This window comes from Prenolepis imparis, unplaced genomic scaffold, assembly GCF_030444845.1.
Source record: "Prenolepis imparis isolate NDT839.2.m4 unplaced genomic scaffold, iyPreImpa1.0 SCAF_176, whole genome shotgun sequence".
Classification (NCBI taxonomy): Eukaryota; Metazoa; Arthropoda; class Insecta; order Hymenoptera; family Formicidae; genus Prenolepis; species Prenolepis imparis.
This window is the reverse complement of record NW_028141334.1, coordinates 23,161-39,944: the sequence shown is the minus strand read 5'-3', so window position 1 is coordinate 39,944 and position 16,784 is coordinate 23,161. Positions and strand designations below refer to the sequence as shown.

At 37.2% G+C, this 16,784-nt stretch overlaps 1 protein-coding gene across 1 annotated transcript; it reads right to left on the bottom strand.

The window, feature by feature from the left end:
* Positions 1-7,057: 7,057 nt before the first annotated feature.
* LOC145947883 (uncharacterized) lies at positions 7,058-9,121 on the bottom strand. Its single transcript, XM_083057663.1, has one exon. It carries the CDS (start codon positions 9,116-9,118, stop codon positions 7,058-7,060), a length of 2,061 nt encoding a protein of 686 aa, XP_082913789.1. The 5' UTR covers positions 9,119-9,121.
* Positions 9,122-16,784: the final 7,663 nt, after the last annotated feature.

Here is a 16,784-nt window from a genome sequence, read left to right as displayed (position 1 = left end):
ATTTTCGGAATGCAAATCAACCCCAAGAAATTATTAATTGGAAATTTGCAGTCACGGACAACTCGAATCGCGCGACTTGAAGAAATAAGAAGATTGCTACGCAAACGTTTCTTCGGTGCAGATACCAATGTTCCTGCGCTTTCGACACACACTCCGGTTAATTCAATTGTGCAGGCGATACATGGGCGTGAAATCGGTTTGAAAAAACCTCATACTGATGCTCTAAAATATCAACTATAGGCTATAAAACTATGGGATGATCCGAAAGAACGCTCTTTCCTATTCAAGTTGAACGTTAAAAGATTTTCATATGCTGAGCATAGAGAATCCTCTGAGGAGGAATAATTGTTGTAAATATTTCTTTTCATTTATAAATTATTAAAATAATAAATTGATTAATAAAATAAATAATGATATATTTAATAAAAATTTCTGTTATGTAGGAGTTCCGCCCTGCCGCCTCACAGCCACCGCCACCATCGCGCTGCAGTAAATTTTATATACTTTTTTACATTTTATATTATATTTTATATCTTATTTTATATTATATTTTATATTTTATATTTTATATATTTTATATTTTAAATTTTTTAATTTACACACACACACACACACACATAAAATTGTATGATTGCACACACACATAATTATATAATAAAAATTATTTTAAATATTAAAAATATATAGTTTATTTTAAATTTTAAAAATATTATTTTATTATTTTAAATATTAAAAATATATAGTTTATTTTAGAATAGGTCCTCTCCCCTTCCTCATCCTAAAAATATTAATTTAAAAAAAAATATTATAAAAAAAAATATTTAAAAAATTCTCTCTTACGAACGCCTCTCTCTTTGTGTTCTCCTTCGCTGCATCAGCTCTCGCGCTCTCCTTTGCGTCATCTCGCTACCTCTCATCATCTCGCGCTATCTCTCTCGCTCTTGCGTCATCTCTCTCGCGTGCGCCTCGCGCTCTTCTTCGCGTCATCTCGCTACCTAGCCATCTCGCACTATCTCTCTCGCTCTTGCATATACGCCTCGCTTGCGTCATCTCTCTCACGTGTGCCTCGCGCTTTCTTTCGCGTTCCTCTCTCCCCGCGGACCCAACACCCAAAAAACTTCATGCGGTCTTTCGCGGACCCTCCCGTGGACCCCTCGCGGACCCTAAAATCGCGGACGCTCCCCCTCCCCGCGGACCCCTCGCGGATGCTTCCCCCTCCCCGCGGACCCCTCGCGGTACATCGCGGACGCCTCCCGCGTGACGTCACTCCCCCCCGCGTGACGTCATTCCCCCTCCCCGCGTGACGTCATTCCCCCTCGCCCCTCACCCCCCCTCATTGCCCTAGGGTTAGAACCCGCCTAGTATATCTACTTTGAACATTCGGTATATTTACACCTGTAAGGGTACAAACAAAACGGAAAGCAATACAATCAGGATGAACGGTAGATCTCGGAAATTCGAGTTGTTGGCTTTTGCGACCTAGGTTTGGTATATTTTTATCTGTAGGGGTACAAACATAACAAAAAGCGGTACAAACGTCTGCAGACGATAACAAAACAGCACTTGTTTACAGAATTAAAATTTCTTAAAAAATGACACTATTAGCTGTAACATCAATTAACAAAATTAGGTATATTTACACCTATAAAGGTACAAACAAAACGGATAGCGGTACAAACGTCTGCAGGCAATTACAAAACAGCACCCGTATACAAAATTGAAATATCCGAAAAATGACATTATTAGCTCTAATATCAATTTTGAACATTCGGTATATTTACATCTGTAAGGGTACAAACAAAACAGAAAGCAATACAAACGTTTGCAGACGGTAACAAAACAGCACCCGTTTACAGGATTAAAATTTCTCATAAAATGACATTATTAGCTGTAACATCAATTTTAAAAATTCTGTATAATTACACCTGTATAGATACGAATAAAATGGAAAGCGGTACAAACGTCTGCAGGCAATTACAAAACAGCACCCGTATGCAGAATTGAAATACCACAAAAATGACATTATTAGCTTTAACATCAATTTTGAACATTCGGTATATTTACACCTGTAGGGGTACAAACGAAACGGAAAGCGGTACAAACGTTTACAAACAATTACAAAACATCACCCGTTTACAGATTTATAATATCTCAAGGAATGACAATGTTAGCTCTAATCTCAAAATAGAACATTCGGTATCAACGGAACAACGGAAAACTTGTGTTGTTGTTTTCTACGATATACGTTTGCAACGTTTTCATGAATTTACTTTACAGCATTTACCTCACATGAAGATAGGATTAGGATGAATGGCGGATCTCGGAAACTTGATCCGCTGGCTTCTACGACCTAGGTTTGCCTAGTTTTCATGATTTCAACGTACCGCATGCACGAACTATGAAGATAGGATTAGGATGAACGGCGGACCTCGGAAACTCGATTTGCTGGCTTCTACGACCTACGTTTGCCTAGTTTTCATGATATCAACGTGCCGCATGCACTTTTGATGAAGATAGGATTAGGATGAACGGTAGATCTCGGAAATTCGAGTTGTTGGCTTTTGCGACCTAGGTTTGGTATATTTTTATCTGTAGGGGTACAAACATAACAAAAAGCGGTACAAACGTCTGCAGACGATAACAAAACAGCACTAGTAGTAATACTATGCCGATTCTAACCTATGGGGCTCCGAGGGGAGTGCGGGGCGCGGGGGTATCTCTCGACGCGGGGTATGACGTCACGCGGGGCGGGGGAATCTCGTAGGCGCGGGGGCTGACGTCACGCGGGTGGAGGGGATATTTCGACAAAGGAGGGGGGAGTTTTCTGAGTGCAATATTTGTAGATGGATATCTTTACGACTTTTTTTTTATGAGGGATCCTAGACATTTTCCCAAAAAGGTATAGAACAAGCGCCGATGATCAACAATTTTGTACCCACGTTAGTATAATTTTATTACGGAAGCGCCGATGTCCGGCTGCTCGAACTTGTCAACGGAGCGTTTTAGAATCCATAAAACTATGTTTTTCATTTTATGGACATTTTATCATTAGGAAAGAAATGAAGATTTTAGGGCCGACGCTGCGACGAACATGTTGAAACGTGATTAGGTGCAAAAGCGTTGACGTTCGGCAGCTTTGTACTCTCGCGGAAAATCTCCCATAAAAACGAGAGCGAAACATTTTTTCTTAATATTTTTAAGGAAGAATGCAACGTATCGGCGCCAACGTTCGGCTGCTTTGTACCCTCGCAGAAAATCGGTCGTAAACAGATAGCGCTCGATTTTATTACTATGATATTCCTTTGCGATAATTTTGAGAGGGATGGGGGTTGAAACTTATGGAGAGCGGATCTGTATCCATGTGTTCTGTATCCATGATGTTCATCACAAAGTATTCAGTATTCATATAGTAAAGAGTTAAGTGTCCTGTGCGAAGTGTTAGTGGCATAGTAGTGAGAAAAAAAAATGGAAAATGATAATAATTTCGAAGCGATATTAGACGAGTCGTCTGACGAAGATCACGCGCTGTCAGATGACAGTAATTATATTAGTAATTGCAGTGAGGACCTTACGGATATTGACGACAAGGTAGTGGACAATTCACAAATCCTTGCGCTAAACGGTGTCACGTCTGGGTGATCTCCTTTCTCTCTCTATGCCTAGGCTAGTGAGAAAACGGGCGCTCTCTATTTTTGTGAGGCAACCTGCTTACACCGGCTATACCTCTGGGACGCCGAGAGCTAGGACCGAAGTTACGGATCTAGGGAATGTTGTAGGTCACAGGAGTGGGGTATTAGTTACTAGTTGGGAGTATCGAATCTATTAGCGATATCTTCGATGTCGTTTAAAATAGTTATGACTTGATTGAAAGTTATTTTACCATTCAAATATTCATAGATCAAATTGAGTATTAATTGGTAAATTGTATTGCAAATTAAGCCTTGAAGTTGTTTATTCATCTGGATAATAATAATTCAGGGGCTAATTAATAAAATGAATTTGATATTTATTTAATCGTCTGTGAATTCGACGCTTATTTGAGCACCAGGGATATGAAGATTATCTAAGCAGACTATGAGTTGATCGATATCAATAGTTCCTTCTAAAACGTCAGTTAGTAGCCCGATAATTATATTTATAATTGAATTTGCATCATCGTTTGTTAATCCTTGGACGTCTAATTCAGTAGATCTGGGTAGCATTTGAATTAATTGGTAGAGGTAATGATGAGAATAATATATTTAATGCACATATGATTAAGTGTACGTACATCAATAATTTAGATAGTTGTCGTACTCATCTATTTCTAAAGAATTCTCGGGGAGTTGAGTTTTTAGTTGAGAGATTAAATCGTTAGATTGAGATTCTTCTTGATGGTTATCTGCAGTGTGATTTTCTTTTAAATAGCGTATGTTCTGACACCATTCAGAGAATAATATTAATTCTGGAGAGTATGAATCTAAGCCTGACGGTAAGTTTATTACAGGCGTTATTTCGTGCTCGTTTGTTAAGCTTCGTGGAGTATTAGTTTGGGAAGATGAGGTCTTTAAGCGACGCAATGTATCGGGAGAAAATGATACTACTTCACACGATATGACACGCGGCTTATTTCTATATGCCTTACGCTTAAACCAGCGTAAGGTCGATGCAGCGCGTGTTTCGCGAGTTTTCAAGCCGGCTCGATGATTCCTTTTTATCCGACGTGCTTTTCTGTTTCTCGGGTTGCTCATCTACAAGGAGTCATATGGTCAGAATGAAGGGTTAATAATGAGTTAGATAAGGATTATCGTGAGATAACATGAAGGGGAACTAGAGGGAGTGAGATATCAATATCCGATACGTCTATTCATTTGGGTTTAAATATGAATTCAAAAGGAAGGTCTGGGGGTACGGAGAATGTCTTCGGGCAAGTATGATGAATGCCTCGTCGACGATGGAGATACGCAGGGTGTTGATGGGAGGTTTGTCGTCGGGCAAGTATGATGAATGCCTCGACAACGACGGGAAGTAGGGGAAATGGTAAAGAGTCGTCTGGACCTACGAAAGGTACGTCCAACGGCTAGAGGTAAAATGCGGGTTTTGGACGACGTCCGAGTGATACCAGGAGTATTGTTTCTACGTTAATGTTGCTAAATTCTGATATTGATACCTTGAATAATTATGAAAAGGTAGTTGGATTCTGATTTGATAAATACTGATTGACAACGGGAAACTGTTAGCTGCATGCAATGCTTAACAGTGGATTTCGTTTATTTGTTTTAGGAGAAGGTAGTGATTGAAAGAGAATTGTCAGTCTAGAGTAACTTAGAATTAAAATTGGCGTGTTAAATAGTCTGGGTAATTATAAGTACTTACCTTGTGATAGACTGTGAACTTCAGGCAGTGGATCGTAATACGCTCGTTCGCCTTTTTCCCTTCTCTAGGACCTCGGTCGCGGGATGTTTGGCAAAATCAACGTATTCGAGTTTTGAAGCACAAGAGTTCTTTATTTAACTTTTACTTTATAATTCTATGCGCGACTAACAATTTGAGTATGTCGACGCAGTTGACGGCAAACGCGTGACTTTATACAGAGTATCGTAAGGCTACAGAAATGATGTACTGTAGAGCTACGGTGGGATCTCGATAATGAGATGCCGTAGAGTTACGGTGAGACGTTAATGATGGTATGCCGCAGAGTTACGGTGAGAATTAAGGGTTTATATACCCATCAAATCGAGAAAAATCTGAGTGTCGTGTGCAATTCCCTTTTGGTGGGGATTTCTAAGAAAGACGTTTTCTTGGAATATGTCACAATAAATTGTACTAAGAGGTCATGATACGGTGACCCGCAGGAGCGAACGCTCTAGGTGTCAACTATCAATTTACGAGTTTCAGATAATCTGGACCGGATATCGAAGTTAGGCGGTGAGCTTGAGATGAGGAGCGACGATTCCAAGAAGTGTCTAATTTATTATTCTTTTGTGGTTTGAACGCTAGCATCCGATAACGCGAGGGAGATAACGGACGGAAGCGGCTTGTCACCTACGATCGGCACTTAATTACTTGCTGATTGTGAGCTGATTTTAGAGGGGTCTGCGCATAGATACATGTTAAAGTTTCTTGTAGTTCGCCAAATATTCATTTGTACGTTTATGGAATCATTTCTTATATAATTTATTTTATGTTATTAATTGGAATTCTTAATGATTGATAATTTATAATAAAACTTGAGTTTAATGCAATAGGGTAAGATTAAGTTATTTCTAAATTATAGAATTATGATTCCATAACGTAATATCGAGACTTTCTTGTTCTCGTTTGACTTAATTCTATAATAAAATATTCTCTTTAATTATATCCACTTGGGCCTTATTTATAAGTCTCTTCATTTAATAATTTACTCAATAAATCTTAATAATCTTGGGTTTGTTATCGAAATCATTTAATGACTGAAATAAGGCTTCGTAAATATAATTGCGGATGAAATCTTAAAATATTAAGTGTTTGAACACTTTTAGTAATTCATCGAATGCTTGTCGCAGGCTTGTCGTTACAATGCATCGCAAGATAAGGATTTATGGAACCTTCCTCATAATAATTCTGTCAGTGATTAAAATACTTCTAAAACTCATTATTATAAGTCTTAAATTGTTAAGTAAAGTTCGACAAGTTATTATGTTTCTGATTCCATAAATAATATTATTATATTGTTTAATTAATATTGAATATTCATATATAAGTGGGTTAGTCATGATTAAAATATATTCTTATTGCTAAGGGTTAGTTTCATTTAATAATAACTGGTTAGTTGAAGTATACGCTCAGGGGTCTCGGATGACGTTTGATTGGTCGGATCGCTAGTTCCTGGTAGCGGCTAGTTAGAACTAGATAACTGGAGACCCTAGATTTGGTATGGTTAGTAATTAATAATATAAATGCTTGATTTTAGTCTAAACAATTATATGTAAAGAGGAAAATCATTAATTATCCTTAAATTTTAAGTATTGGCGCAGGAAAAACAGTAGCGCGCAAAAATATGGTTTCGCGAAAATGACGGGACGTTACACCTCCCCCTTTATTTAAGAACAAATTGCGATGTATTCGAAGGAATTTGTTCGAGATCTTTTAAACGATCTCTTAAATTCTGATATGAATTAATATCAGAAACATTATTAGTAGTTGCTGATTCGATGTTGGATGAGGCAGTATCATTTGGTCTTGAAAACCCATTAATGATTACGGTAGGTTCCTTGGAGAGGTCTTCAGGAGCAGAAGGTGACGGTGGTCCCTTGGCTGGGTTTTTATTATCGGTCCTATCGACAGGTCCTCGTGCGAGATGAAGTAGTAGATGAGTGAGAGAGCTCCAAATGGCTCCAGCCAAATGCATGCTCCATCCATAGGCGGAATGTAAGGCATAACCGTGAATAGCTGTATCGACGAAGACTTTTATGATGCGAATAATTATTAGAATGCCAAGGATTCCAGCGGTTGCTGATCCGAATGAAATAAATCCGGTCCATACTCGTGAGGCGGCACTCTCGGCAATTTTATTGAGAGAGGCTTCGTCCAATAAATTATACATGGAGACAGCGTCGGAGTTAATAGAGTATCCCGTAATTCCTCTTGCAATTGTATTTAGAAGAGCGGGTTTCTCTGCGGGGAACATAATGTGATCCCTCAGTTTTTCTATATCTTCTTCGGAGTATATTCCGCTGACAGCGAGGGCTCCTGGCGTCAAATAATCCCAGGTTAATGTCGTCATTGGTTTTAATTGTTGCGGAGGTAACTGTCTGATTTGAGGTTCAGGTGTAAATTGAACCCATGTATCCTCGATACGGTACATAGTTGGTAATTCAAAACTGCATTCCCTTTGATTTCCATATTTAGAAATTATCCGGGATTTCGGGGTGAGAAACAAGGAAGTGTTGCGGGTGGTTACAGGTAATTCCGTGTAACATTCCTTTGTTTTCCTTACTACAACATCTACAGGTATGCATTTGACGATGTGCGTGGTTTCCCCGGTTGTAACTGCCATATAGCCGGGTCCTTTCATAAGGCGATATGCGAATTCATCTGGTTGAAGAGTAGCGAAAGACAGGGCGTTGGTGATTACCTGTCTTTCTAATTCGCATTTTTGTTGCATAACATTATAATATAATGAAGTCATTTGTTGTCGGATGTGTTTTTCCACATACACGAATTTAGAATTCATATATGTGAATATATCCAGGTTGTCCACGGGGATGATACCTCGGCTGGCGAAGGTATCGCCTTGCTTTGTCTCTAGGATAAAGAGCTTAGGGTGCTCTGTGCGAAATAAAGTGTATCCGCACAAGGGTTGTTCTTTTGTCTTCGTAAGTGCGAACGTGACGTCCTGCGTAGTCAGACTATAAATAATTGGAGAAAGAGGGTTAGTTGAATTATCTGTAATTTTAGTTGCTAAACCCTCATAAAGAATGTCATATTGATGGAAATTGCAAGCAGATGTTGGCAAGGATTTCCAATACGAGTATCCGTTTTCGGAATCGATGCAAAATCCTTCGCTCAAGAGACAAATGGTTCCGGATTTTAATATTATTTTTCCGGAGTTTAATTGTACGGGAACGTGCGATGTCCTCAAGGAGATCTTGACGACGGCTTGAACAACGACGTTGTCCCAGGTTCCGTAAGGGTCGGAGTACTGAGTGCCTTTGCAGGTTCCGTCGTTATTAGTGCGTCCGGCTAAGGTGAGACTGTGATAAGTAGTCTGATTAGCTCTTAGTCCGTGAATGATATTGCTATCTCCGAGAGAGAATGTTCCATCTTGGAATGCCCTTCGGCACACTGTATATCCGGTTTCGTGGATATAATCTGCCTTTCCGTTATGGACTATGGAGACATGCGAGTGCATTCCGCAGTGGTAAATTGTCCGTGATATTTCCACCTTGCACTGGATGACTTCTGCATGATTGTAGTCCGAGAGTTGTAAGAGTTGCATGTAGACGTCAGTCGAATTGGGTTTCCGTATATCAAGATTGCATTCTCCAACATCGAGCAACGATACCGAAGTAATATTCAGGTGTTGTCCGCCACAATCGAATCCAATAAGAGCGTGAATCGGATTAACGAGAACGAGAATCGCGAAGTACGACAACATGTCTGTAATAATGCATAGTGAAGTATATATATATAGATATTCTTAATCTAATTGTTCGTGTATGTGATATTGCTTTAAAATTATGGTTATATGTGTATGTTTGTATTCCTATAGCTTTGTAATCAAGTAGGATATATATATATGTGATTATTATTGAATATATATATATTCTTATTCTAATTATACGTAAATATATATATATTGTTTTATTATTATTATTTTTTTTTTTTTTTGTGTGCTTTTTGGGTTTTTTTTTCTTTATATATATATCTATATATATATATAGTATATGAGGTATCCTTTTGTCACCGAGTAAAGTATGGAATTATAATAGATTATATGCACGTTTTATTCTAAAATTATGAATATGTAAATTATTTTTTTCCTTTTTTTTTTTTATATATATATGCTATATGTCTTATAACTTTATTTTGCAACTGAGTAAGATATAAGAATTGTACTTGGGTATATATGTACGTTCTATACTTAAGATATATATATTTCATTAAAATTACTTTAATTAGATCAGTTAGAACCAATGCGTAGATGTTAATTATTTAGGGTGAAGCTTATCGTAGCGAGGAATATATACTATATTAACTTACATAGATGCTTAATGATAAAAAAAATTCTCTTCTCTCTTTTTGTTATTATTTTTTTTCGAGGACGCTTTCGTATTTTGTTAGTTCTCTGAATCAGGCCGCCAAGCTGCGAGGGTCTGATATTGCATCCATATGTGTAGTTTTTCGCTGGGAAAGGTTGTGTTTTAACGTCTTTGGTAAGTTAGAAAGGGCGTGTCAAGTCGTAAACATATCATAGGTAGAAGTGTATGTGAGTAGAGGGGGAATGGGAGGAAAAAGAAAATGGTTTTCCACGTGCAGGTCAACGAAGAAGAATCGCACAGTCGCACTTTAGTTTTTGCAGTGGTAAGAGTGTTGTGAGAAAAGAAAAATTTATAATGGAAATTGAAGTCCCGTATTCGAAAACGAGGGTGGTGATCAGGCGATTACCGATAATTCTGGTGATGGAGTTTGATAAGGAGAACGTAAGTAGTTATTCATGAATGTGTATGAGTCTGTTTTATTATTAATGCTATTACCTCTGATATTAATGATATTTGATATTTGCTTAATAATTTGGAACGGGGCGATCGAGATAGGGAAATATAATAATTAAGGGTTTTCTTTCTCAGCCCGACGTTATTCTTTCTGTGTATCAATACACGAAGAAGGATCGCGAAGATCGGCGAGTGAGAGCCGAAGAGAGACGGCGCTGGGAGGCTTTCCTGGAGGAGGAAGGGGATGATATTTTCTCCCTGAATAAATTATTTGAGGAATGGAGCGAGGAGGAGAGATTGTTCAGAGAGAGATTTCTGATCACCGATGAGATGCTCAGTAAGTTCTTTTAAAAAATTTTTTTTTTATGACGCGGTTTGTTAATATATAATTGATAATTCGATGTATGTAACCTTTATTTGTTTGTTAGAGGACGACTGGGATTGTGGACCACCGTGGAGGGTATGCTTGTGGAAGAACGTAGTGAAGATGAGTAGACTACGTGCTGAAAGAAGGGTGCAGAGAATGATCGATTTTGCGGCGCCGGTGAGGAGGTGTGAGGACGCGGGGTACGATGATTTTGAAGACGCGGAGTACCGTGAAGAAGTTTTACGCCAAGCGGGATTCTATAAGAATTAGGTAAGTAAGCTTTCTTTTACTTTGTTTTGCCTTGGGTTTATCTCATTGCTTGACATTACATTATTTTTGTGCATTGTTTCAGAACTGCCTTGATAGCGTCATCGATTCAGGTTATTCTGAAGAGCGCGCGCGCGATTGCAAACGTATATATTTTTAATAGTTCCTTTATAATAATTATTATCGCATGTATTTTACGTAATTATTAAAATTATGCTTATCGAGAAACTGCGTTATTTTATTTCATACTGCCTTCATAAGTACTTTATATACTCGTAAGATTAGAGGAAACACCGTAGAAGCATTTTATTGTTTATGATTAAGATTCATTAATTAAAATATATATATTCTTATGATTTAAATCCATATATATATGATTCGTAATAAGATTGAAAGAAGCTTAAGAATGCACTTTGTTATATTATTATCGTATTAATTATCGTATATATATATTTTATTATTATTTTTTTTTTTATTATTTTTTTTTATTTATTAAATAGGACGAGCACTTTATTATCTACGATCAAGATTAAATAAATCAGATATTTGTCAGCCATATTTGCTTAAGACTAGTTATTTGTCGTAATGTAATTGTTTCGCCAGAATAATTATAGTAGTAAGATCGAAGGAAGCTATAAAGAGACATTTTATCATTTTATATATATAAGATTAAATAGATAGGACACTTTATCGTATTAGGATTAAATAGATAGGACATTTTAAAGTTACTTAAAGTATAGTATATTTTCCAAAATGTTTTCGTTCAATGTCTTCATCAAGTATTAAAATACTTAGAGTTAAAAGTAGTAATATAGAATGTATATTTTATATAATTTTAACGATATATTATCATTTAATATATATATATGTATTATCTCTATAAATTTGAACACTAATAATGATTAAATGCTGCGTATAATTTTCATATTACGTTTTAGACTGTACGTTTAACGAAATGTAGTATAACTAGTTACTGTATCTCCTAATTTTAGTTAATTACGCGGAATTGCATTTGCCTTGGACTTAAGTATTTATAAGGTTATAATAAAGATATAATTTATTCTACACTTTGTTATAGATTAGTGATTTATTTAGTTAATAAATGTTAAGCTAGAGACCGTTTATAGAATTGTCTTAGTTATGACTAGATAACTCATCAAGGTTATAATATAGGTTACATAGGAGTATGTAAATGTTAGAAAATAGATTTTGTTTTAGTAAATAGATTATTTGGTTATTAGGTTGGGGTTCTCAATTCAATTTCGAAGCCAGTGTCGTTATCGTACACCGAGAGGTAAAGAACATCCAGGGTAGCAGTGTCCAGAACTAGAAGTGCGATTTTGTTAGAATAGTATGTTTTAAAGGCGTTCATGAATTCTATATAAGCGATAAAGCAATCGTTACATTGTAAAACAGAGCGTTTTTCTATGGCTATTTCGCTGCTGCAGATTTGACAGTCGGCAGGGCTCATATCTCCGTCTATAACTCCATGACCAATTATATGTTTATAACCCTTTGGGGTTGTGCGGTTATAGCATTTAATACAAAGTCTATTGCCACTTTCTTCAGCTTGGTAGCCAGATATTCGTAGGCATTTTATTTCATATAGTTCTGGAAAATGCTTTAACAAGGGATGTGGGTTGTATTTAAAATTCTTCCCGATGCACATTTTGCAATTAGTAAGTATAGCGTTAGTACTTATTGTTGTTAAAGTTTTTTTTTTATGCGTATAAAGTGGAAATATTTAGTACGGTTGCTGCATTTAAGCAGAAATTAAGATGGTTTATTAGAAATGGAAAATTTGTTAATTAGTTAATTAATAAAAGATGTCAGGTGATCCGTAAAACAGTATTGATAAAAAGGAGAACTGTTTCCACCTGAAGTTGATCCGGGGCCTTAGGGGCAGTTCGTAGTCACAGACGATGGAGAGCTGTTAAAGAGGATAACTGCTTTAGGCCCTGGAATAATGTTTCGTTGGCGCTGCCAACATCTGTAAACAAAGATGATACATGTTATTTTATCCTGGTTCAACATGTGCAATTTTTAACTTGTTAACGTGAACAATTCTGGGTTTATTTTTGACTAATAATTTGACGTTGCACTGCGGTAGAACTTCTATAATTTCATGGGGTCCGGTATATTGGTCGGCGAATTTTCCTTTTGCAGGTTCCTTTAGTAAAAATACACGTGATCCTACTTGAAAATTTTGTTCGTTAACTTTTCGATCGTAATAATGTTTACTTCGTTCTTTAGAGTTTATGAGGTTTTTGCGTGCGTCTTCTTGTGTGTCATGTATTCTGTTAAATAAATCAGTCAGATAATCTCGATAGGTAGTCTCTAGATTTCCTTCGACAGGTGGGTGAGCGGAGGGTAATCGGGCTATTCTACCGAAGATTAACTCAAATGGTGGGTATTTAGTTCCTTCATGAACACTAGTGTTATAAGAAAACATTGCCATGTTAATATGACTATCCCAGTCTCTCTCTTTCTGGACCTGAATTTTAAGATATTCTGTCAGTACATGATGTGATCTTTCAAGAGAACCGTTAGATTGAGGATGATAGGCGGTAGTTTTAAAGTGTTGTATATTAAACATTTTAGCTAAATTTCGTATGAGACCAGAGAGAAAATTAGTTCCTTGGTCCGTAAGGATGGCTTTAGGAGCGCCGTATATGCAAATGAAATTTCTAGTGAGCGCAATAGCAATGGATAAAGAATTAGCTTCTCTTAAAGGAACGGCTACAGAATATTTAGTCAATAAATCTTGCATAGTTAATATATATTGATTTCCAGAATTTGTTATAGGGAGAGGACCTACTATATCGAGAGCTACTTTGTCGAATGCGGCCCTAGGTGTATCTGTAATTACCATGGGTTGTCTTGTTTTTACACGTGTTAATTTCTTTAACTGACATTGACGACACCTCTGAATAAGATGCTGTATATCTTTTTTCATAGTGTTCCAATGATAATAAGGTCTTAATCGGTTATAAGTTTTAGTTACTCCTTTATGACCACCGTGAGCGGAGGAATGATTCTCGATAATGAGCGTTTCGCGTTCTTCGGCAGGGGGAATTCGAACTAAGTTTTCGCAGACCGTAATGTGGATGGGTAATTCTCTCAAAAATTCTTGAATTTGGCTAATCACGTATCGCCATGGTATATCGTCGAAACGATCAGTTTTACTGATACTAAAGGAAGCTAAACGTAATTCGGTTACGGCATCTAAAAGGGAACGCATACAATTTTTTAACGTTTGTTGTTCTAAGCGCGAACGATTATTTAATCTTATAGGAATGGATATTAATGTTTTTGATTTAACTGTTTGTACATTTACTCTTTCAAACGTGAGGTTCTCATATACAGGTAGTAAATTTGCTTGTTGATATTCTTTAGCGCCGTTATCATAAGGAGTTCCATCCATTTGAATAAAAATTACGTGATCGTCTTTTTGTCTTAATAAACAGTCGCGGCTTTCGGTTACTAGAATTAAATCTGTTTCCCGTGGTTCTGCGAGTTGGAGTACTTCTTCATATATGTGATCTCCTTCGCGTAGGTCAATAACTGTTCTTCGTTTATTGTCGCCGTCTTCGCTGCTGTCGTCGTCACTGGAATATTCTTCTACTATTACGTCAGGTTCCTGAGGATGTGGATTAGGTGGAGGAGTCTTAATAACTTCGCAATAAATATTAGGGTTACTAGAAACAGGTTCGACTAATGATTCGTTTGGAGGTTCATCATACTCGTGATTTACGAATAGAGGAATGGCGAGATTAATAGGTGGATTTCTGGATAAAGCATCTGCATTATTATTTAAACTCCCTTTCTTATATTGTATTTCGTATTCGTATTCAGCCAATTTTGTTCTCCATTTCCATAATCTGGAGGAAGGGTCCTTAATAGAATGTAACCATACGAGGGGTTTATGATCAGTAATAATAGTGAATTTCTTTCCGTATAAATAAGGTCGAAAATGATTGACGCAATAAACTATGGCTAAGCATTCTTTTTCGATAGTAGAATAATTTTGTTCGGCGTTATTTAACACGCGGGAGGTATAAGCGATAGGTAAATCTTTTCCGATTTGCCCTTGACTGAGTACTCCTCCGACAGCATATCCGGATGCGTCGGTTGTTAAAATGAAAGGTTGAGTGAAATCGGGATATTGAAGTATAGGTTCAGAGCATAAAGAGCGTTTTAGAATGTCGAAAGCCTCTATTTGCTTTTGTTGCCAATTAAACGTATTATTTTTCTTTAGTAGGTCTGTGAGTGGTTTAGCGACCTTGGAAAATTGAGGGATAAATCGTCTATAGTATCCAGCTAATCCTAGAAATTGTTTTATGTGTTTTTCATTTTTCGGAGGGGGAAATCTAACTATAGATGTTATTTTCTTTGGATCGGGCCTGACTCCGTCATCTCCGATAATATGACCGAGGTACGCTACTTCGTGATGTAGAAATTCGCATTTATCGGGTTGTAATTTTAAATTCGCGTTTCTTAATCTTTGCATCAATTTATTAAATTTAATTTCATGCTCTTCTAGAGATCTGGCGTAAATAACTATGTCGTCCATATATACGAATAATTCATTACCCTGTAATCCAGAAAGAACGTTATCCATTAATCTTTGAAAAGTCGCTGGAGCATTTTTTAGACCGAAAGGCATTCTTTTAAATTGATAATGACCGTATGGAGTTGAAAATGCGGTTTTAGGGGCATCTTTAGGAGCCATGGGGATTTGATGGAAACCGGAGGCTAGATCGAGAACAGAGAAATATTTAGCGGATCCTAATTGATCTAAAATATCAGTTATATTTGGGAGAGGGTATGCGTCTCCTATGGTTTTTTCATTGAGACCGCGATAGTCGATGACCATTCGCCATCTTTTATTTCCCTGCGAATCTGATTTTTTGGGTACTATCCACACGGGGGAATTATAAGGGGATGTAGAATATTCGATTAAATTATTGGATAATAATTCATTAACTTGTTTATTGATCTCGTCTTTGTGGACAGGAGGAAATCGATATTGTTTCGTATGGATAGGGATCTCATTAGTAGTGGGTATGAAATGCTGAGTGGCGTTAGTAGCTCCGAGATTATCGTCAGGAAGATGAAATCTGTCGGCATGATTATGAATTAATGATTTGACATTATTGAACTCCTCGGAGTTTAAATGTTCTAATCGTAGAAGCTGCATGGTAGCAGATGTGCGATCGCAAGAAGTTTCGTCATTGCGAACTTCTTCGAGATATGAAGGGTTATTAATATATAAAGGAGAAGTCGTTACGAGCCCTCGGGTTGCAACGACTTGGGTAGAATTGTCTTCAAAATCTAATTGATCATTATGAATCACTGGGTGCCCTAAGGTTGCAGTGATATTTTCGTATCTAACCTTTTCATTGCATTCAGAAGAAGGACCATCGGTCGTCTCATTCCCTCGGGTTTTGACGACACCGTCTGGGATCGTGGATCCAGACGTATCCGCAAAGTCAAAATCTTCTAATTCGGCAGAAGGGACCTCTACGTGATAAGCACGGTCAGAGGTATTAATAATGGGTAGGTAAGCTTTACCGTTAATATTAGAGACTATAGCTTCTCCGAGATATACATCTTTGTTATACACGAAGCGAGGTATATATCCGTATGATTTATCTGGGTTAGTGATATTAATGAAAAAGGGCGAGACGGATCGCTTTCCGACGCGGAGAAAACTTGCCTCTGAGAATGGAATTCTAATATCGTCGTAATGTAAGCATCGATTTTTATAATCGATAGTAGCGGCGCGTGTTTTCAAAAAGGTGTTTCCTAAAATTCCATCCTGAGGAAAAGTGACGGTATCGGGAATTATATGAAAACAGGTAGGGAGACCAAGAAAATTTATAACAACGGAGCCTAAAGTCGGCATCACTTCTGAAGATAGTCCCTGAAGAGCTAGGACATCTTCTTCGCGAATTTTTATTTTTCGATCAAGA